The sequence below is a fragment of the Buteo buteo genome, chromosome 3 (genome assembly GCF_964188355.1).
Source record: "Buteo buteo chromosome 3, bButBut1.hap1.1, whole genome shotgun sequence".
Lineage (NCBI taxonomy): Eukaryota > Metazoa > Chordata > Aves > Accipitriformes > Accipitridae > Buteo > Buteo buteo.
This window is the reverse complement of record NC_134173.1, coordinates 78,303,693-78,323,856: the sequence shown is the minus strand read 5'-3', so window position 1 is coordinate 78,323,856 and position 20,164 is coordinate 78,303,693. Positions and strand designations below refer to the sequence as shown.

Here is a 20,164-nt window from a genome sequence, read left to right as displayed (position 1 = left end):
ACCCAGACCCCATCCCCGCCCAGGCGAGGAGCCCCATCCCATTCCCATCCCGCTCTCCATCCCCAATCCACTCCCCATCCCGCTCCCGCCCGCGGGCAGGGCTCCAGCCCCACCCTGCCCTGGCTGCCCGCCTGCCTGCTCGGCCCTGCTGCCTTCTCCTGCCTGCGCCGCCAGCCCCCGGTCCCGCTCTCTGCCTGCGCCGCCGGCCCCGGCGAGGCCTGGTCTCGCTCGCTGTGGTGCGAGCCCCTCCGGTGGGACGGGGCACGGTGCCGGCGGCACGGCAAAGCCCAGCCCGCGGCACAGCCACCACCGCCCGGCTGCCGGCGCGCTCGGGGCCGGCGGCAGTGCTGGCTTCCCAGAGGCAGGCAATGACTCACGCACCCTGTGGTTCCATCGCTGGCGGGACGGGGGGGCCGGGACACCCCACCCCACCCCGGCCCAGCCCAGCGGCTTGGCTGCGTGGAAGGGGGAGCGGGTGCCAGCCCAGCTCCAGCCCCCCCCCGGCGCCGTGCACGGAGCCGGCAGCCCCCGCCACCCCGGTGGGTGCCCCCCACCCGCGGCACTCACCTCTCGAACTCGGCCCGCAGCAGCTTCTCCCGCTCCAGGACGGCCACGTGCAGCTTGCCCCATTCCTTCTCCACGTCCAGCGGGTGGTACCCGGGGGGCACCTTCAGCTGCCCGGACTGCACAGCGCCCTGCATCCCCCCCCCGGGTTCGTCAGACCGCCGGCCCCGGGACCCCCAGGCAGCCGGCGGGGGGGGGCAGCCCCAGCCGTGGGTGCCACGTCTCAGTTGCTCCGTGCCGGAGGCAAAGCCTCGTGGGAGCCACGAGATGGGAGAGGCACGGGACGGCCTCCGCCCCAGCGGGGACACGGCAGGGGCGTGCCGAGTGCTGCCGGAAGACCCCCGGCGTCCCAGGACCCCTGGTATCCCGGGACCCCCAGTCCCCCAGAACAAGCCGGTGCCCAGGATCCCAGACCCCTGGAACTCCCAGCCCCTTGGGACCCCCAGAGCCCCGGGACCCCTGGCCCTTCAGGATCACATCCCTGCCCTGAGAACCCCAGTGCCTCAGGACCCTGGCCCCCCAGGACCCGCAGCCCCCCAGGCACGGCCGGCGGCGGGTGCCGCTCACCTCCAGGGACTGGAAGATGGCCTTGGAGCGGTTCTTGTCGGCCTCTTTGGCTGGGAGCTCCGTCTCCTTGAACTTCAGGAACTGGCGCCAGAGGATCTGCCAAGAGGGGGGCCGCTAAGGTGGGCCGCGCGGACCCCCGGGCGCCGCGACCCCCTGCTCGGGCAAATCCCCCCCACCACCACCATTTTGCATGCGTGTAGAGCCGGCGGGAAGGAAGGGGCCGGGCGGGGAGCTGGTGTTTGCCACCGGTGACTCACCATGAGCCTGGAAAGAGTGAGTCAGTGGGGCCCTCCCTGCCTGGGGCGCCCCGGCTCTGCCGCGGCACAGCCGCCCGCTCCCCGGTGCCTCCCGGCCAGCACCGGCACCGAGCCCCCCGCTGCCCCACAGCCCCCCAGGGCCAGGCTGCACGGACCCAGCTGGGGCCGGGACCGGCGGCAGACTCAGAGACAGGCAGTGCCGCGGCCACGGCCGGACCTCCCCGTTCCCCACGGAGCTGCGCAACCCCAAGGCCGGCGCAAGCTCGCAGCGCGGCGGGGCTGGGCGCGTGCCGGCCCAGGGTTGCCCGCACCGAGAGGACTCGCCCCGGCATGAGCCGGCCCACGGCCAGGTCGCCAGCCAGCTGGGCCACCGCCAAGCACCTCCCCAGGCACCGGCACGGCTCACCGGAGCCTTTCATCCCCCTGCCAGCACCGGGGCACCGTCCCGGCTCCCTCACCTCGATCTCCTCGTAGCTGGCGGGGAAGCGGCGCTCCTCGAAGAGGACGGTGTGCTGGCGGATCCACTGCAGCAGCAGCGTCACCACCTCGTAGTACTCCTGCCAGCGCAGCTGCAGCTCCTGGGTGGAGGGGAGGCACGTGGGGATGGGCACCCGCCGCGGGGGGAGGCGGACGCCCCCCGGCCCCCAGACTTACGTTGGCCTTGACGCCGTCCTGCACCTCGGGCACGCGGGGCATGGCGTCGTAGAGGGAGGAGACGTAGGTGATGATGGACTTCTCGTCCGGCTGGGGCACGTCCACGTCTGGGGAGAGGGAGGACAGCTGGGCGGGGGGACGCGGGACCCCGGGGTGGAGAGGGATGGGGGCTCTGCGGGGTGGCCCCCCGCCCCCCCCCAGGACGCCGTCCCCTCGCAGACGGGTGCCCCTGCCCATACCTTCGGGGTCCAGCAGGCGCGTCACCCCCAGGTCCCGCTCGGCCACGGTGAAAGCCTGGTCCAGGTTCTCCAGGTTGCTCTGGCGGTACACCCGGTTCATGTCGATCAGCATGGGCCTGCGGGCAGCGGGAACGGGTCAGCGGGGGTCCCGCCGGGGACCGCGCAGCAGCTGGCGGCAGGGTCCGTGCCGGCGGCCGCTCTCCCACCACGCCTGGCAGACGGCCGGGCCGGAGGCCACAGGCAGCGCCCTCCACCCGCCCTGCCCCACGGCGCAGGTTTCCAGCAGGCGTGGGCGCCGGTTGCTTGGAGAAACCCCAGGGACAGCGGGTCCACCCCCCCAGGGGCTGCCTGCGCCTCTGCCGAGCCACCCAAACACCCCGCACGCCCACGCCACGCGCCGGCGAGACCCCACACCCGGCCCAAGGGCACCGGGAGCCGGGGCCACCCCAACGGCCCCAAGCACAGACCCCGGAGCAGGCAGACCCCCCGGTCCCACCGTGGGGCAGGTGGCAAACCCGGCCCCCCCAAGCCCAGCAGGGGGTCTCGGCCCCCAGCCCAGCCCAGTGCCTACAGCTCCCTGAGGCGCAGGCTGTGCTGGATGGAGTAGAAGGAGCCGCTGATGCCGGGGGCAGCCGGGCACTCAGGGACATCTTCGCAGACCATCACCACCCCGTCCTCCGCCCCCGGCAGAGCCCGCGCCGAGCTCCCCGTGCCGCGGCGCCGCGGCTGCTTCCTGGCCTGATGCCGCCTGCTCTGCTCCATGTCGGGACCGAGCTCGGTGCAGCGGTTGGTGAGCTCCTGCCGCGGCGGCGGCTTGGTGCGGAGTGTGGCGCGGCTCGGCGCGGCACGGCACGGCACGGGTGCCTCCTCCCACCCTGCACGGGCGCGGCACGCCTGCACGTACTTGCGTTCCCCAAAGGTGCGCGGCGGCCCCGGCAGGGCCCGCGGGGGCCTGTCTGCCTGCGCCCCGGCACGCTGCGGAGGGCACGGCGCCCACTGCCCGGGGGGGTCAGCGCCCGCCTGCCCGCGCAGGCAGCGGGTCGGCAGGTCGGGTGGGAGCGTGGGAAGGTGGCTAAACCACACGGCTCCCCGTGCCGCCACGGCACTGCCGGCACAGGCCGATGAGCTGGGACTTGTCGGGAGCACGTGCCTGCGTCACCCCAAAGCGGGATCGGCGCAGCCGGCCCCGCCGGCGGCCGGTCCCAGCCAGCACGCGCCTGCCCCAAGCATGGCATCACCCTGCACCGCCGGCTGCTGCAAGGGGCCAAATCCTGCCAGCGCCGGAGCCGGGCCCTCCACAGCCCTGGGGGCTGCTCTCCCCACCACAGGGGCTGGGAGCCCCTGCTCAGCCAGGAGCCCGAGCCAGGGGACGGTTGTGCCAAGGGAGGCTCGGCACTGCAGGGACAGGGCTGGGGGTGCCGGGTCCCTGCCAGGCAGATGGGAGCTCTGTGCCCGCAGGCAGGTATGGCGCTGCCCAACCTGGCCAGCTCGGCGCACTGCCCCGACGTGCGGCAGCCAGAAGCCGAGCTGGGTCCGCTCCACCTACTTGTGCCGGTGGATGATGGCGTTGAAGAGGCGCCCGTCTCGCCAGCTGGTGGTGAAGTTGTCGCAGCGCAGGCCCTGGTAATCCTCCACCATCCGCTGGGACCAGAGCAGCAGCTTCTCCTTGGCTGTCATGTCCTCTGACTGCCCCGTCACCTGGATGTCCGAAATCTGCCGGGACAGGGGGGGTTACGCCGGCCCATCAGCCAACTCCCACCGTGCACGGGCGCGCTTGCTCCGCGGCGGCTGTCTCCTACCCCACTGCAGCCTCCACCAGCGATGCCCCAGCCCCACCACCACCCTGTTCCTGCCCCACGTGGGGGACCAAACCAGCACTGGGGACCCCCCCGGTCGCTGCAGAGCCCCAGCCTCCCGGCACCGCCGGTACCACCCTCAGCCCCACCATCGCCACATTCTCCCCAGGCTGTGGCACGGCACATGGGCACAGACGGATGCCGGCGGAGCCCCACGGTGGGCATGGGGCCAGTGCCATGCCGGGCTCTGGGCTCACCTGGAAGTGGAGGATGATGGTCCAGATGAGCCCCAGCGTCAGCTTGGGGTTGCCGTCAGCAATGTCATCGTTGCGGATGTTGACCAGCTTCACCTGCGAGGCCAAGGCACGCGGTGGCTGCAGGGAGGGCGAGGAGCGCGCCCCAGCCCTGGGGATCCCCGGGGGGGTCCCGCCAGCCCAGCAGCCCCGCGACCCCCCCCCCCCTCACCTGCCGATGCTTCAGGTAGTTGAGGGCGATCTGCACGTTCTGCAGCTTGTGGAAGCGCATCCTGCCCTTCTCCCGGGGCTGTGGGGAGAGCAGGGGGTGATGAGCCGCGGCCCTCGCCGGGCACATCCCGCCGCCCCCGGCTCACCCGCGCGTGCGAGGGATGCTGGGCACCGAGCACCGCGGCCCACCCCGTGCACCGGCCCAGCCCTTCCCGGTGCCGCACATGCCGATGCCACACACCCTCCGCACTTTGTCCCCGTGCCGCCACTGGGGAGGGGACATTCCCCGCCTCTCCCACCACAAAGCCGCCAGCCGGGGCCAGCCCAGCCCAGCCCAAACTGCCCCCAGCCCTAGCGCGGCCACGCCGCCTGCGTAGCACTGGGGCCAAGAGAAGCCAAGCGCCAGGCACGGTGCGAGAGCAGCGCCCGCTGCACCCCTGCGCGGCAGCCCTGCTCCCCGTGGCGTCCGTCCCGGGGGCCCAGTGACTCCCCACGCCGCCTCGCTGAGCCCAAAACGCCGCAGCTGCCTGTGCCGGCAGGGCAGGCAAGAGGAACGCAGGCGCCGGGCACCCCGTTGCCACAGGGAGCTGGTGCCGGGACCGGGGCCTGGGTCCCCCGCAATGCACGTGGGCATCGCAGCCGCTGCCCGGGGCAGCTCTGCCGAGCCGGTCCCGGCCAAGGTGCCGCCGCACCGCCGTGCAGGAGGCAGCGGGCAGCGCGGACCCACCAGGAAATCCTCTGCCCGTCCCGCGGGGCTGCGGGCAGGAAGCGCTGCTGGACCAAACAATGGCAAGCGCAGCCGGCCTCGCCGCCGGATCCCGCACCCGCGCTTCCTCGGCCATGCAGCAGCACCGGCCCCACGGTGCGGGCACAGCCGGCCCCACAGCGCGGGCACAGTCCAGCCCTGCTCTGCCCCTGCCCGCGGCATCCCGGCAGCACCGCTCGTCCTGCCCTCGCCAGCTCCTCGCAGCCCGTCCTGCCTGCGCGGATGCGGCAGGGCCGTGCTGGAGGCAGCACACAGCTCGCCGGCACGCTCCGGTCTCGCCCCACGGCAGGGACCAGGCACCACCGTGCTGGGTGACCCCCCCAGCAGGAACGTCCCCACCCCTGCGGGTCCCCGGTGGGGGTCCCCTGGGCAGCCCCCACGGGCAGATCCTGCCTAGACAGACCCCCTGTACGCGCCGGCGCCGTGGCAATGCCCGACGCCCCACCGGCAGCGGCTGTGCCTGGCCTCGGCTGCTGGAAGGGCTGGGGAGCCCCCGAGCCCCCCACAGGCCACTCAGTGATGGACCAGGGTCTCTTCTGCCCACAGCCACGGGGCACAAGGGAAACACAGCCGGTCGGGGCAGGGTCCGGCCCCGGCGGGAGAGCCGGGGGTGTCAGCGGCCGCAACGCCATCCCCCTCGCCGGGTGCCCCGGGACCTCTAGCAGTCCCGAGGAGCTGCGGGGCCGGGTAGCACGTCTTGCCGCAGCGCCAGTAGCCGCAGCCCTGCTCTGGCCCCGTGGGAGTCCCAGCCCCGTGGCACTGCTCCCGGTGATGCCGCGCTCCTATCTCACCGCTGCAGGCAAGGCCCGGCCCAGGGAAACCCGCCCTAGCCGGCACTTGGGCTCAAACACCCGGTTGACCCCGCTGCCAGAGCGCCCTGGGGTGCTGGCGCGCCTCCCCCCGGCACAGCATGCGGCGGCGCGTCTCCTCCGCACCCGCACCGGGACGGTGCGGCCACACCGGTGGCGGAGCGTCTCCCGGTCGCGGCGGCGGGCGCTTGCCACGCGGGGCCATGCGGAGAGCAAACGGCAGAACCACTCACCAACCGCAAGTTCCTGATCACGTCGCGCTCCCTCGGCTGCCCGGCCAGAGCAGTGCAAAGAGAGGAAGGAGGCAAAGGCCGGAGGGGGACGGTCAGGGCAGACCCGCCGACAGGAGCCCAGCGCGGAGAAGCAGAGAGTTCACCAAAGCAAAGAGACGTCCGGGCGTTAGAGGCCGCGGTGGGGCTGGGGGAGCTGCGGGATGGAGGGGGGCGGCCGCGCCGGCGAGGCTCGGGGCGCTCCGGCACAGTGCCGGGCAGCTCTCCGGGATGGGATGGAAGGCAGGGAAGAGGCCAAGCGGGAGAAGGGTAGGAGGCAGATGCGGGAAGCAGAGGATGGGATGGCCGGCAGCCGGAGGGTCCCGGCACGCGGAGCCGGTGCAGGGGAGTGGGGCGGCAGCGGTGCGGCAGCGGGATCGGCGCGGGACCTACCAGTGTGTCCCCCGAGAGCACCTCCAGCAGCGAGATGAGGTTGTGTCCATCCCGCAGGTCCTCGTAGAGGTCGTTGACGTGACGCTGCGCCTGCGGGGATGGGGATGGCGTTACGGGGGTGCCAGGGGCGCAGCCGAGCCCTGCAGAGCCCCAGCACCCCCCCCGCTCTGTTGTCCCCCCTGCCCCACGCCAGCCGGCACCAAAATGGGGCAGCCGGGATGGGAGCCCAGTGACCCCCCCTACGTGCAGCAGGCATTCACACGTGTCCCCACGCGCAGCCTGGTGCCCCCAACCCCGTGTCCCTGCTGCCAGCACACACCAGCATCTCCCCCCCATGCCCTGTGGACCAGCGGCCGGGCTGGGTCCGGCATCACTCCGCCACATGCGGGGACCCGCTGCCCACCATGCCGGCGGCCGTGGGGTCCGGCCCCAGCGTGGGGAGGGGAAAGTGTGAGAAGAAAAAGAGCATGGTGGGGGCAGCCAGAGAGGGAGAGACCTACCTCTGCTCGCCAGTGCTGCGCGGGGAGAGGTAGAGAGAAGAGAGAGAGATTAGGAGAGGCAGCAGAGAGGAGGCAGCCCCAGGGTGGGCAGGGGGCGGCCGGGACCTGCCCCGGGCGATGGCACCCCACGGCAGCACCGATGCCATGGGACTGATGCCACAGGGTCGGGCACCTGGCATGCGGGGACACGTCCACACGCGGGGGCCGGGGAGACGTCTTGGAACGTGCCAGGCACTGACGTGGGGCTCTGCCCGCCGCGCGGCAGGGACAGGCACCGGCACGCCGGCAGGGCCCTGGCGGGGTTCGTCTGGGCGCGTGGCGCGGGCGGCACGGGGAAGGAGCGGGGAGAGGGGAACGGCTGGAGACGGGAGAGCGGGATGGGATGGGAGCGAGCGGGGCAGGCGCTGCCGAGCGCAGGCAGCGCGGTGGGCACGGCTCCCCCGGGGCAGGCAGGAAGGGCGCGGGCACCCTCGTACCCAAAGGAAGTCGCGGCAGTGCCAGGGCGGAGAGGGCGACTGGCAGAGCTGCCAGGCTCCGCGGCATCAAAGCCTGCAAAAGGTCCCCTCGTGCCCGGGGCTAGAGCACCATCCCCTCCCGGAGCTGGCACGGCACGCGTGGGAGGGGGCGGCCGGCAGCTCCCGGCTTGGCCCGATGCCTGGCACGGCCACGGGACAGCACAGCCGGGCAGGGGAAGCGAGGAGGCAGGGCAGGCAGCTCCTGCCTGCAAGGGCCACTGGCGCTGCCCGCAGCCCCAGAGCCCCCCATGGAGGCAGCCGAGCGGCCTCAACCGCTGCCCGTCTGCTGCCGAGGCGGCAGGAGCACCGGCACAGGTAGCCGGGAGAGGCTGTGCCGGCACAGCGCTGCCAAGGGCCTCCGCTGCCCACATCCTGGGGTGCTCTGCCGGGCTGGCACGGTGGGGACGCAGCTGGGGATGATCTGGTGCCAGGTGCTGCCGCCGGCACAGCCGGGGACTTTCCACTGCGACAGCTGGGGTTCTGCAGAAGGCGGCGCATGCCCGTACCTTGATGAGGTGCTTGTTGACCCATTTGGTGAAGGTTTTCTTCTGGACCCGGTCTCGCTCATCTGCAAGAGAGGAGAGGGCAGGGTGAGGGGGGGAGCACAGGGGGTCCCGGCACGGCGGTGCTGCCGGCAAGAACCGGGCCCCGCCGGCGGCACGGCTGGCGGGAGCGCCGGCGGAGGAAGCGATGAGCCAACCGCTCTGGGGAGCCGCAGTGAGTCACGGGGCGTGCAAGGGGAAGGAAACAGTTAATGTGGATTGGCCCCTGCGTGCCTGCACCACCGCAGCCCAGCAATGCTGAGCAATGCCTGCAAGAAGCAATGCCTGGAGCGGGGAGGGGGGGGGAGGCTGCCCAGCCCTGCCCTGAGCCCCCCCCCGCCACCGAACCACAGCGGGGAGACCAGGGAGCCGCCCCAGCACAGCCCCAGGCGCTGTGTGCGTGGCCCAGTGGGACGTGTGGGGGATCGGGGTGAGCCCATGGGGCGTCTGCACCCCCAGGCACGGCATGTTACCCCGAGTGGGATGTGGAGGGGATCAGGATGAGCCCATGGGGCGTCTGCACCCACAGGCACGGCATGTTACCCCGAGTGGGATGTGGAGGGGATCAGGATGAGCCCAGGGGGTGTCTGCACCCACAGGCACAGCATGCTCCCTCCCAGTGGGACGTGGAGGGGATCGGGACGAGCCCAGGGGGTGTCTGCACCCCCAGGCATGGCATGTTCACCCCCAGTGGGATGTGGAGGGGATCAGGATGAGCCCACGGGGCGTCTGCACCCCCAGGCTCGGCATGTTACCCCGAGTGGGATGTGGAGGGGATCAGGATGAGCCCAGGGGGTGTCTGCAGCCCCAGGCACAGCATGCTCCCTCCCAGTGGGATGCGTAGGGGATCGGGACGAGCCCACGGGGTATCTGCCCCGGCACAGCCCAGGCGCCGCCTGCCCAGCCCCAGCCGTAGCTGCAGGAGCCGTGGGGCACAGAGGCTGCTCCCGGCCGCCCCAGCGCTGCTCTGCGGGGTGGGGAGAGGCCCAGGGGCTGCTCAGCCCCGTCCCTGGGGTGGCTCCTCTGGGGGCACCCGCAGGGACCCCCCCAGGATCCGTCACCCGGAGCCGGCAGCTCTCCCTCCTGCTCCCACGGCAGCGGCAGGCAGAGCCCCGGGACTCCCCGCGGGGCTGCCCACGCTGCAGGCAGGGTGTCCCCGGCGGGCAGGCAGGGCCGTGGGTGCTGTGACTCACGGGCACTCCCTGTCCACTGCCCTGTCATTAGGGGACGGGATGGCGACGGCTGACGCACCGGGCTGGGCACCCGGGCTGGCACTGCCCGCAGCCAGGCGGCCCCACCCCGCAGCCCCCCCCCGCCGACGAGCACCCATCCCGTGCACCCCACTAACGAGCACCCATCTCACCCATGCCCGCTCCCCGTGGGGGGCAGCTCGCCCTCCTCTTCCCGCTCCCCCCCCCAAGACCCTGAGCATCGCCGCCGAACCCAGGATGGCCGGTGCCACGCTCAGCCCGGCACTGAGGAGGGTTTGGTGGCAGGAGGGGACACCCCGAGGTGTGTGGGGCGATGCCGCCACCCCTCCGCAACACCCCCCCTGCCCACGCCGCGGCGATCCGGCGGGGCCAGGATGGCGCGTGCCAGGTCTTGCCCCGCCGGAGCGTGCCGGGATCTGCCCATGCAGCACCCAGCGCCCCACGGCCGGTGCCCAGCCCACACCCACCCTTCCCAGGTGAGCGCACCGGTACCCGGGGACACCGGACCCCGCGTCCCCACCGGACCCACGGGCGGCTCGGCGGCAAGGCCGGGGCGTGACGGGCAGGGAAGCGATGGCCGGGGAGTGGCAGCGGTGCGGGAGGAAGGAAGGAAACGTGGGGCACGGTCGCCCGGTGGGTACGTGCGCTCCGAGGTGGGAGCGTTCCCACACCGCCTGCCCCGGCAGGACCCGCACCCAAAGAATCCTCGACACCCAGGTGAGCCGCGGCCGTCGGCGCCCACCCCACGGCATTGCCGAGGGACGGGCCGTGGCCATGCTGCAGGCAGGACGGGCAGGGCGTGGGAGGAAGTGTTCGTGCCCGCAGGCAGCGCTGACACGGCGTGGATGGGGACAGGCGCCGGCGTGGGACACGGGGACCCCGCACCCCGACTGCCTGGCCGCGGGGGGCTGCTGGTCCTGGTCCCAACGACCAGCTCTGGCCCCACGGTGCTGCCCCATAGCCTGCCTTGGGGGACACCGCCCCAGTATGGGGGTCTGCCCCATAGCCTGCCCAGGGGACACCGCCCCAGCGTGGGGGTCTGCCCCATAGCCTGCCCAGGGGACACCGCCCCAGCGTGGGGGTCTGCCCCATAGCCTGCCTTGGGGACACCGCCCCAGTATGGGGGTCTGCCCCATAGCCTGCCCAGGGGACACCGCCCCAGCGTGGGGGTCTGCCCCATAGCCTGTCTTGGGAGACACTGCCCCAGCGTGGGGGTCTGCCCCATAGCCTGCCTTGGGGACACCGCCCCAGTATGGGGGTCTGCCCCATAGCCTGTCTTGGGGGACACCGTCCCACCGTGGGGGTCTGCCCCATGGCCTGCCAAGGGACACCGCCCCAGCGTGGGGGTCCGCCCTGGCGCGGGGCGCAGGGACCAGCCCCCCATGCTGCCGGACAGGGCCCACGCCGCTGCGACGGCGGGGTGGTCGCACGGAGGGCAGCTGCCGCGCCCCACGCCGTCGCCCCTGCCGCAGGGTCCCGCTACCTTTCTTGCCCTCGGAGGCCCTCAGCACGGCCAGGTAGAGGTTGTCCTCCGAGCCCGTCCTCTGTCCCGCAGCCAGACCTTCCTCCTGGCTGCGCAGTCGCTGCCGGGACATGGTGGCCGCCGCCGCTGCCCGCGCTGAGCACCGACGCAGCTCGGTTCGCCTCCCGCTCTGCCCCCGCTGCCAGCCGGGGCCCTGCCGACACCTCCCTCCCACCGAGGTGTGGGGCGGCCCCAGGGAGGAGACTGGGGTTCCCCTCCCTCCCTCCCCACGCCCGGGCACGGATCCTGCCCACAGGAAACCTCCCCAGCCCATGACTGCTTAACCGTTTCCTCCCCACGCCCCGGGAGCCCCGGGGGATGGGGCAGGGACCCCACGCGCCCCCCCAGGGGGACCCCCGCAGTGCACCCCGGGGCCTCGGGACCCCCAGGTCTGCAAGCCCGGGGCGGTTGGGACCCCCAGACCCAAGCCCCGGAGCTGCAGGACTCCTGGTCTCCCCACCCCGAGGCCTCGGGACCCCCAGGTCTGCAAGCCCGGGGGGGGGGGGTTGGGACCCCCAGTCCCGATGCCTGGGGTACTCAGAAACCCCCAGCCCCGTGCCGCGGAGCTGCTGGACTCCCGGTCCCCCCACCCCGGGGTCTCAGGACCCCCAGGTTTCCAAGCCCAGGAGGCTCAGGACCCCCAGGATCACAAGCTCAGGACGTCCCATCCCACTGCCCAGGGTCCTCAGGACACCCCTGTCCCCACGCTCAGGGGCCACAGCCCCCCAGTCCCCCGGTTGGGACCTCCAAGAGTCCCCAGGCCCTCTCCCCAGGGGTCTCGGCACCACTCGGTTCCAAAGTTCAGGGTCCTCAGGACCCCCAGCCCCACACCCCAGAGCTGTAGGACCCACGGTCCCCACAGTCTGGGGGCTCAGGACCCCCAGGTTTGCAAGCCCTGCTCCCGAGTCCCACACTCGGGGGGCTCAGAGCCCCAGTGCCCCTCCCGGGGGGTTCGGGTTCCCAATCCCCAGGGCTGCAGGACCCCCAGGCCGGGGTGGGGGGCTGAGACCCACAGACCCCCCTAGGCGGGGAGGTGCCGTCCCCACACCCACGCCGGCTCGGGGAGCCAAGCCAAGCTCCTCCGCCCCAGCCGGCGCTGCCGGCGACGCATTCCGGGCGCTCCTGTGCCGCCTCCGGCACAGCCAGGCCCACGCCTCCCGCCAGCGGGTCTGCTCCCGGCCGAGCACCCCGGAAGAGCACCCAAGGTCCCCGGCGCCTCGCCCCCCCCCACCCCTGCGCCCCACGGGCACCCACGGGGTGCTCGCACGGGACGGGGGCACAAGCGATGCCCGGGGGAATCCCCCTCCTCAGGGATCCACCGCGGAGCAACTCCTGCCGCACGGCCGTCGGGCGCGTGCCGTGCTCGCCGGTGACACCGCCGGCTTTGGGCACCGCCGGAAGGATTCAGGGTTCGCACCCCACCGGCTGCCACGTCCCACCCGGGACCGTGCAGGACCCAGCCCGGCCACGCGTCCCTCCTTGGGGAGCCCAGCTCCAGGGACCCCTGAGCAGGAGGGGTGGCACAGGGTGGGAGCCCACGGCCGCTCTGCTCCCTGCCCTCCACGCCCCGCCGCTCGGGGATCTCGGGGTGCCACGGGGACTTCGGGGCGGCAGGGGGCCGGCAGCCCTGCTGTGGCACCCGCGGCAGCCATGCCATCCACCGCAGGGGTGCAGGCAGCACGGGGAAAGCGCAGCCGCAGGCACCCCGAGCGCTGCCAGCCTGGCGCGGCCCCGGCACAGAGGCCAGCGCCCACATCCTGCGCACGCAGCGCCGGTGCCAACGCCAACACCGGCGGGCACAGCCCGACCCTTGCGTGGAGTCCAAGGGACGTGGGGGCCGGCACATCGTCCCGTCGTGACTCACGGCCCGACCGGCGCGCCCTGCCCGAGGCGCCGGCACGGCGAGCGGCGCCATGGGGAGCACCCACCGACACCCACCTCCGCCAGCAGCGGGGACTGCCGGGGGCTCAGCCCTGCGGAGCCTCGGCCGTGCCGGCAGCGAGCAGCCGCGTGGGAGCCGGGCGCGGGGCCGCAGAGCTGGGTGGCACAGGGGGGCTGGCAGGGTTTGGGGCAGGGGGTGTCCTGCTCCCCAGGCGTGGGGTGCTGACGCCGCAGCCCCTCTCAGGTTTGCGAGACCCCCCCTCCCTCCCGCACCCCTTTGCCAGGGATGGCGCTGGCAGAGGCCACCGTGCAGCGGCGGGAGCGTGGCCCGGGGGTCCGGGATCCCCCCAGGCAGCTGGGTGGCAAGGCAGGGCCGGCGGGAGGGCCGGGCTGCAGGCAAAGGCTACCCGCTGCCGGGAAGGAGGCAGCCCGGCACAGGCAGCGCCGCTCTGCCGGCCCGCTGCCCGCTGGGGCAGGGCCAGGGCGGCCGCTGAGGAATGCGGGCGGCAACGGGCTCCGCACGCACATTTTCCACCGAGAGCACATCTGGCGCAGAGCACATCTGGTGCGCGGAGCCGCCGCAGCGCCGGGAGCCCGGCTGACGCCAGCACGCGTCAGAGGGTAGGGACATACCGGAGCTACAGCTCACCGCGCTGCAGCCAGCACGTGGGCACCGGGGCAAGGGGCGACGGCATCACCGATGGGGCGGGGGAGAGGGGCCAGGGCAACGGCACTACCAGGGCGGGAATGCACGGTGGCACCTCATGCTCCTCTACCTGCGCCCGGGCGCCGGCACGGCCGGGGACGGGGCTGGCACCGCGCTCACACGCTGCCGGCTGAGCCGCTCCGCCTCCTTCTACACAGACGTGCCATACCGGTGCTGGCTCCGGCGGGATCCGGACGGCGCAGCCAAGAACTCTCCCTGCTGCAGCGGTGAACCCTGAGGGCCGTGACAGCTGCCGGCACCGCTCCCACCGTGGCACCCTCCAGCACGACACCAGCAGCCCGGGCACCGCATGGCGGCAGAGCAGCGAGACCCGAGCGGCGCAGGCTGCCGGCGAGGGCCGGACAGGAGGCAGGAGGCACCACCGGCTCCGGCACGCCCCGGCACAGCCAGCACTTCCCAGGGCAAGGCAACGGGGTGGACCCCCCCACCCGCGCTCGGTCACGCAACGGCCGCCAGCGTCCCCCCACCGCCGCCGCCCGCCCCTGCCCACGGCGCCGGCACCCGCGTCCCCAAGCCGGTGACAGCCCCGCAGCCTCGCACTGGCCCCACCCGAGTCCCCGGGGCTGCCGCAGCTCCTGGCGGAGCCGAGCCGGACCCCAGCCAGCATCCCCGGGGACAGCCACCGCCCTCGGCACAGGGACACGGGCTCCTCTCCATGATGCCGATGCCGCCGCAGGCGGGAGGCACCTGGGGCCCGCGGGCAGGCCGGCGGGCAGCGTGGGAGGGGACGCGGCAGGCGGCGGCGCGGCGCGGGCGCTTTGAAGATCTGAAGAGGTAGAAGGCCTGGCACAGCCCCTGGGACAGGCAGGGCTCCCGTCGCAGGCAGCTGCCGGCCCGGCCAGGCCGGACGGGCAGGAGCTGCCTCAGCCTTCGGCTCCGAGGCCCCGCGGGTGCCAACACCCAGCCGGGCCGGCCCAGCTCCTTCCCACGGCATCTCCCCGCCGGCCGGGAGCCAGCAGGGGCTGCGGCCGCCCTCAGCGCCCGTCCTGGCGGCAGGACCACCGGCAGCACCCCCAAAACCATGGCCGGCACCGGGGGTTCGGCACCACCCTCTGTGGGTGACGGGACAGCGAGGGGCTCCGCAAGAGCACCCGGGGACCCTGCCAAGCACCGGCACACGGCGTGTCCGACCGAGCTGGCATTCTCCCCTCTGCAGCCGGTGCCCGTGCACCGCGACGGGCACCCCCCCCACCTGTGGGCAGGAAACGGCGCTGCCACCGGATGGCTGCCAGCACCCATCACCGCAGGGGGATTACCAGGGCGGGAGGCCCCCACCAGCCCCCGGGGCCCTTCACCCGCTGCCGCCTGCCCATTTTGGCAGAGGCGGTTGGCGGGAAATTGCTCCGTGCCCTGCCGAGCCGACGCGTCGTGCCTCAACCGGGACGACGAGGCGGTGAAAATGCCATGGGTGCTTCCCGCCACCAGCCCGGGAGGAACCCGGCTGCACCCGGGGGTGGGTGGCGAGGCTGCGGGGGGGACACCCCGAGCCGGTCCCGCCGGGAAGCCGTGGCGGCACGCAGGGATGCCGGCTGGGTGCCGAGGGTCTCGGTGCCAGCGCCAGGGTCACCCTGCAGTGACACACGGCTTGGGGGGGGGGGGCAGGACCGGCTGGGCCACGGGCACGGCAGTGGGGACCGGGGTCACCCCGGGACAGCCAGAAGCGGTGGGGGACCCCCCCCAGGAGGGGGGTGCGGGGAGGAGGCTGGGAGAGCCGCGTGGGCACACCCGCACCCACAGGCGTGCCGGCACACACACGCGTGCCCGCACAGGCGTGCACACACACGCGTGTGCACACGCAGCCCCCCCCCTCCCCACCCAGCAGTCCACGGGCACACACGGCCCCGTCCCCAGCCGACCCTCCAGCACCGGCTCGGCTCGGCCCGGCTCGGCTCGGCTCGGCTCGGCCCGGCTCGGCTCGGCTCGGCTCGGCTCGGGCCGGCTCGGCTCGGCTCGGCTCGGCTCGGCTCTAGGGGGCGGGGCTCCCGGGGCAGGCCCCGCCCCTCCCCCTTCCTTCCTCCCCCCCCGCGTCGCTCCTGCCCGTCCCCGGGGTCCCCGCTCCTCCGCCGGATCGAGTCCCGGCCCGGCCCGGTCCCGCGGGGCTCGTCCCCCCGTCCCCCCCCTACCCCGGTCCCGGCCCCCTCCCGTATCCCGGCCGCGCTCCCGCCGCCGCCCCACGTACCGGCGCAGCAGAGCCGGGCGCTCAGGTACCGCCGCCTCTCGGGCTCGGAGCCGCCGCTCAGCCAGCCCCCCCCGGGACCGGGACCGGGACCGGGAGCGGGACCGAGGGCGGAGGGGCTGCCCTCCATGCTCGCTCCGCACCCGACGGCTCCCGACGGGGCGGCAAGGGGGCCGGGGCCCGAGTGGGAGCTGCCCCGCCCCGCCCCGCCGCCCCGTCCCGTCCCGCCCCCGGACTGCTCAGGCTCCGCCGGTCGCAGCGGACCCGCCAGCCCGGCCCCGGGATCCCCCGCGTCCCCCCGGGCGGGACCCCCTCTCCTCCCGCAGCTGGGACCCCTGTGCTGGGGACCCTGCGCCCCGGGCAGCCGGCACCCCTAACCCCGTGCACCCCTTCCTGCACCCCTAACCCCGTGCACCCCTTCCTGCACCCCTAACGCCGTGCACCCCTTTAACCCTGTGCAACCCTTCCCCTGCACCCCTAACCCCGTGCACCCCCTCCTGCACCCCTTCCCCTGTGCACCCCTTCCCCGTGCACCTCTTCCTGCACCCCTAACCCCATGCACCCTTTCTCCTGCACCCCTGCACCCCTAACCCCGTGCACCCTTTCTCCTGCACCCCTGCACCCCTAACCCCGTGCACCCCTTCCTGCACCCCTGCACCCCTAAACCCTGTGCAACCCTTCTCCTGCACCCCTAACCCCGTGCACCCTTTCTCCTGCACCCCTGCACCCCTAACCCCGTGCACCCCTTCCTGCACCCCTGCACCCCTAAACCCTGTGCAACCCTTCTCCTGCACCCCTAAACCCGTGCACCCTTTCTCCTGCACCCCTGCACCCCTAACCCCGTGCACCCCTTCCTGCACCTCTAACCCCATGCACCCCTTCCCCTGCACCCCAACCCCCTGCACCCCTTCTCCTGCACCCATGGACCCCTAACCCTGTGCACCCCTTCCCCTATACCCCTAACCCCGTGCACCCCTAACCAACCCTGTGCACCCCTTCCCCTTTGCAGCCAGTGCCCCCCAGCACCCTTCTCCCCACACTGCACCCAGCCACCCCAGCCCGCCTCCCCGTCCCCTCTCCCAGCTGTACCCCAATACCCCCCTGCACCCCTTCCCCCCCACGCACCCCTCTGCCCGGCCAAAGGCAGGGGGATCAGCCCCCTCCTTCCCACCGCTGCAGGCAGGGCTAGGCCCCCCCAGCACCCCGCTCACGTGAGCCGAAGGCAGCTGCCCACGCCTTCCTGACCCTGGCGCAAGCCCCCCCCCCGATTACTGCAGCCATGGGGCACCCCAACATCAACACCCAACTCCCACCCCCCCCTCCCCACACACTGAGCTCCCGGGTCGGGTGAGAAGCAGCTCCTGCCCCCCCGGCGCTGCCGCTGCAGGCAGGCTCTGCCCCGGCTGCCTGCCCCAGCATCACCCCCCAGCCCCCCCCACCGCCTCCTGCCCCACGAGTGTGAGGGGAGCAGGGCCAGCCCCTGCGGGGGGGCACCCATAGGGTCCCCGTGCAGAGGGGAGCCCTCGGCGCGTCTGCCGGCGGGTCCCCGCGGCACTGACCCCCCCACCCCGGGGAGCTGCAGGGACTCCCTGCGCCAGCACCTCGCGCCCCACGCCGCGTCCGACAGCCCCCCAGCCCCGGTGCCGCTCGTGGGGCCCAGCCACAGCCCCCCGGGACGCGCAGGGCGAGGACCGCGGGCGAGCGGAGCTGTGCCGGGAAGGAGCCTCCCGCGGGGGACGGTGGTCCCAGAGGGATGCCACCACGGCGTCACCCCACGCTGGGGTCCTGGCACGCGTGAGCCACCTGCCTCCTCGCCCGCAGCAGCAGCAACAGCAGAGCTCGAAAAGCATCGCGCCGTCCCGGCAGAGTCCTGGCTCCGGCTCCCACCGCTCCGCTCGGCGTTCGGCCGCGTCTGGAGGAGAGCCGTGCCGCGGCCGGTGACTCAGACAGCCCACGGCCTTTGCCAGGCCCGGCTCTTCCTGCTCCCGGCCCCACTCCCGGCCCTGCTCCCGGCCAGTGACGGAGCCCACCCCCGGGGCGCTCCGCCGGGATGCCCTCTGGCCCGCAGCGGCCGTGGGCAGAGCGCGGCGGCCAGCCAGGCTGAGCGGCAGCAGAGAGGGTGCTGGGACCAGCGGGCACGGGCACGGGCACGGGCATGGCACGGGACCCCCAGGCAGGGAGAAGCCCGGGTGTTTCGGGGTCTGCCGCAGCCCCTGGCAGCACCCTGGGTGCCAGGAGGGGTACCGGAGCTCGGCACATCCCCGTCAGCCTGCTCCCTGCCGGGGCATAGTGGGGAGGGGGGTGTCTCGTGTCAAAACCCAGCTGTGGCGCAACCCAGATGGGACGCGCCAGGCCGGCCGCAAAGCGCCTGGCTGTGGTGGCTGGGTACGGCACAGCACGGCACAGGGCCGTCCCATGGCTCTGCCCCATGACGCTGCGCCAGGCATCCCATCTGTGCAGCAGAGATAAGGAGCTGGGGGGCAGCGGGCAGGGCCAGGCTGGGGCAATTAGCGCCCAGCGAGCAGGAAACGGCATGCAACCGGGACACGCTTCCTTTGGGATGTGTGCCGCTCCCGTCACGCTTGCCACGGCCCCACCACGTTTGCCACGGCTGGCCCCCAGGCGCTGGCCCAACGGGGAGCCCCTCAAATGCAGGCAGGAACAAGGAGGCCGTGGGACAGCGCCGGGAAGAGCTTCCCCACGCTGGCCGGGGCCCGTGCCGGGGACCCCAGCTGCTGCCAACCCCGGCTCAGAGCCGTTTCCCGCAAGGCTGGTGAGTCACCGGCCAAGCTGCAGCCGGTGGCAGTGTCCGACCCCCCTGGCCCCCCGGCCTGGCACAGCCAGAACCGCCAGCGCGGTGGAAAAGCTGAGTAGAGAGGGCGGGGGGAGGATGGGGGGTTCCCAAACCTCTGGGGGCCTCCCCCGCCCACCGCTGCTGCCGCCACGTCTCTGGCCACGATTTTGGCAGCCTTGGAAACCGGAGCAGGGCCCAAACAAACAGCCAGCATCCTGCTGCCAAAACAGCTCGCTCTGACGCTGCCAAAACCAGCCGGCTCTGCCGCCGCTAACCTGCCGCGCTCTGCCACGGCCGCCGTGCCACGGCCCCCACATCTCCCCTCCCCACCTGGCCCCAACCCCCCCGCAGTCCCAAACCCGCCACTGTCCCCGGTCCCTGCTCCATGCCGGCCCCCCCGGCTCTGCAGCACCCAGGGGTGCAGCACTGGGGGGGTCTGCTCTCACCTAGGGATGGGCCTGGGGCTCCCCCCACACTGCCGCCCCCCCCGGGCGTCCCTGCTTGGGGCATGGGGAGCAGGGGGCACCGAGCCCGCAGCGGGACCCCAGGCTCTCCCGGAGCACCCCCCGAGCCCCCTGGTTTCTCGCCAGGGTGGCAGCGGCTGCAGGATAGGGATGGGCCCCCCCCTCGCCGTGGCCAGGCGCAAGGATGGAGAAACTGGACACGAGCACCAGCTGGACTGTGGTGCCCAGGGTAAACACCTGCCCCGGCACCGTGCCGAAACTGCAACTGACAGCAGCCGGGCAGCCCCTCGTGGGCACCAAGGCAACCCCCCCCCTACCCCCCCATCTATTCCAGGAACGATACTCAAAAATAAACCCCTCTCACCGCGCCGTGTCCCCACCTGCCACACCGCCATGGCACGGCACGGCACAGAGACCATAGGCGGAACCCCCCCCCGAGCCCAGGAGGGACCGGTGAGGCACAGAACCGGGCAGGGCTGAGCGCAGTCAGCACCGACGGAGCCCCCTGGGACTTGGGGGGGGTCACGGCACGGCGCAGCACGGCGCGGGACAGCGTGGCGGGGATGATGGGCCCCGGCAGGTGTGACCTTGGGGGTGCCCTTCGGGCAGCCCTGGGCAGGCGCCAGGGACAGCGGCCCCCCCGGCGGGGAGCAGCCCGGGGCTCCATCAAGGTGCCCTGTCCGCTTTATCTGGCAGCCGGGCTAACCGCAGGCAGCGGCACAGGCAGGCCAGGCCGCTCGCCACCGGGATGGCTGCAGCATCTCCCACCGGCGCGGCTCACCGCGGCGAGCGGGAGCCCGCGGTTTCCCGAGCTCGGCTGCCGTGACAGAGGGGAGCGGGGCCATCCCGGAGCCGGTAGCACGAAGCTGGCAGCACGAAGCAGGCAGCGTGACAGCTCCCAGTGCTACACACAGATCGACGGAAACCGCAGCCAACGCCCTGGAAAGTGCCAGCGGGGGCCAGGACTGCGGCACGGGGCGGGGGGGGCCGGGACCACGGCGGCTCGCCCCCCGGCTGCCAGCATCACAGCGGACGCAGATGTGGCCCCGGCAGG

General features: G+C 73.5%; 1 protein-coding gene across 22 annotated transcripts in view; it reads right to left on the bottom strand.

Moving 5' to 3' along the window:
• The window catches only part of PLEC (plectin), a 63,122-nt gene that overhangs the window by 22,790 nt on the left and 20,168 nt on the right, over positions 1-20,164 (bottom strand). For 5 of the 22 annotated variants that reach the window (XM_075024143.1, XM_075024152.1, XM_075024138.1 and 2 more), the window contains 12 exons: positions 8,300-8,361; positions 7,279-7,293; positions 6,779-6,868; positions 6,350-6,385; positions 4,543-4,620; positions 4,335-4,427; positions 3,828-3,994; positions 2,282-2,397; positions 2,043-2,149; positions 1,847-1,966; positions 1,132-1,227; positions 568-695 (listed from right to left, as the gene is read on the bottom strand). In XM_075024143.1, coding sequence (XP_074880244.1) covers positions 568-695; positions 1,132-1,227; positions 1,847-1,966; positions 2,043-2,149; positions 2,282-2,397; positions 3,828-3,994; positions 4,335-4,427; positions 4,543-4,620; positions 6,350-6,385; positions 6,779-6,868; positions 7,279-7,293; positions 8,300-8,361 — 1,108 coding nt within the window. Of the gene's footprint in view, positions 1-567; positions 696-1,131; positions 1,228-1,846; positions 1,967-2,042; positions 2,150-2,281; positions 2,398-3,827; positions 3,995-4,334; positions 4,428-4,542; positions 4,621-6,349; positions 6,386-6,778; positions 6,869-7,278; positions 7,294-8,299; positions 8,362-11,029; positions 11,157-15,855; positions 16,011-20,164 lie in introns of those variants that run through there. The other 17 variants (XM_075024144.1, XM_075024155.1, XM_075024140.1 and 14 more) reach the window with 9 other exon arrangements.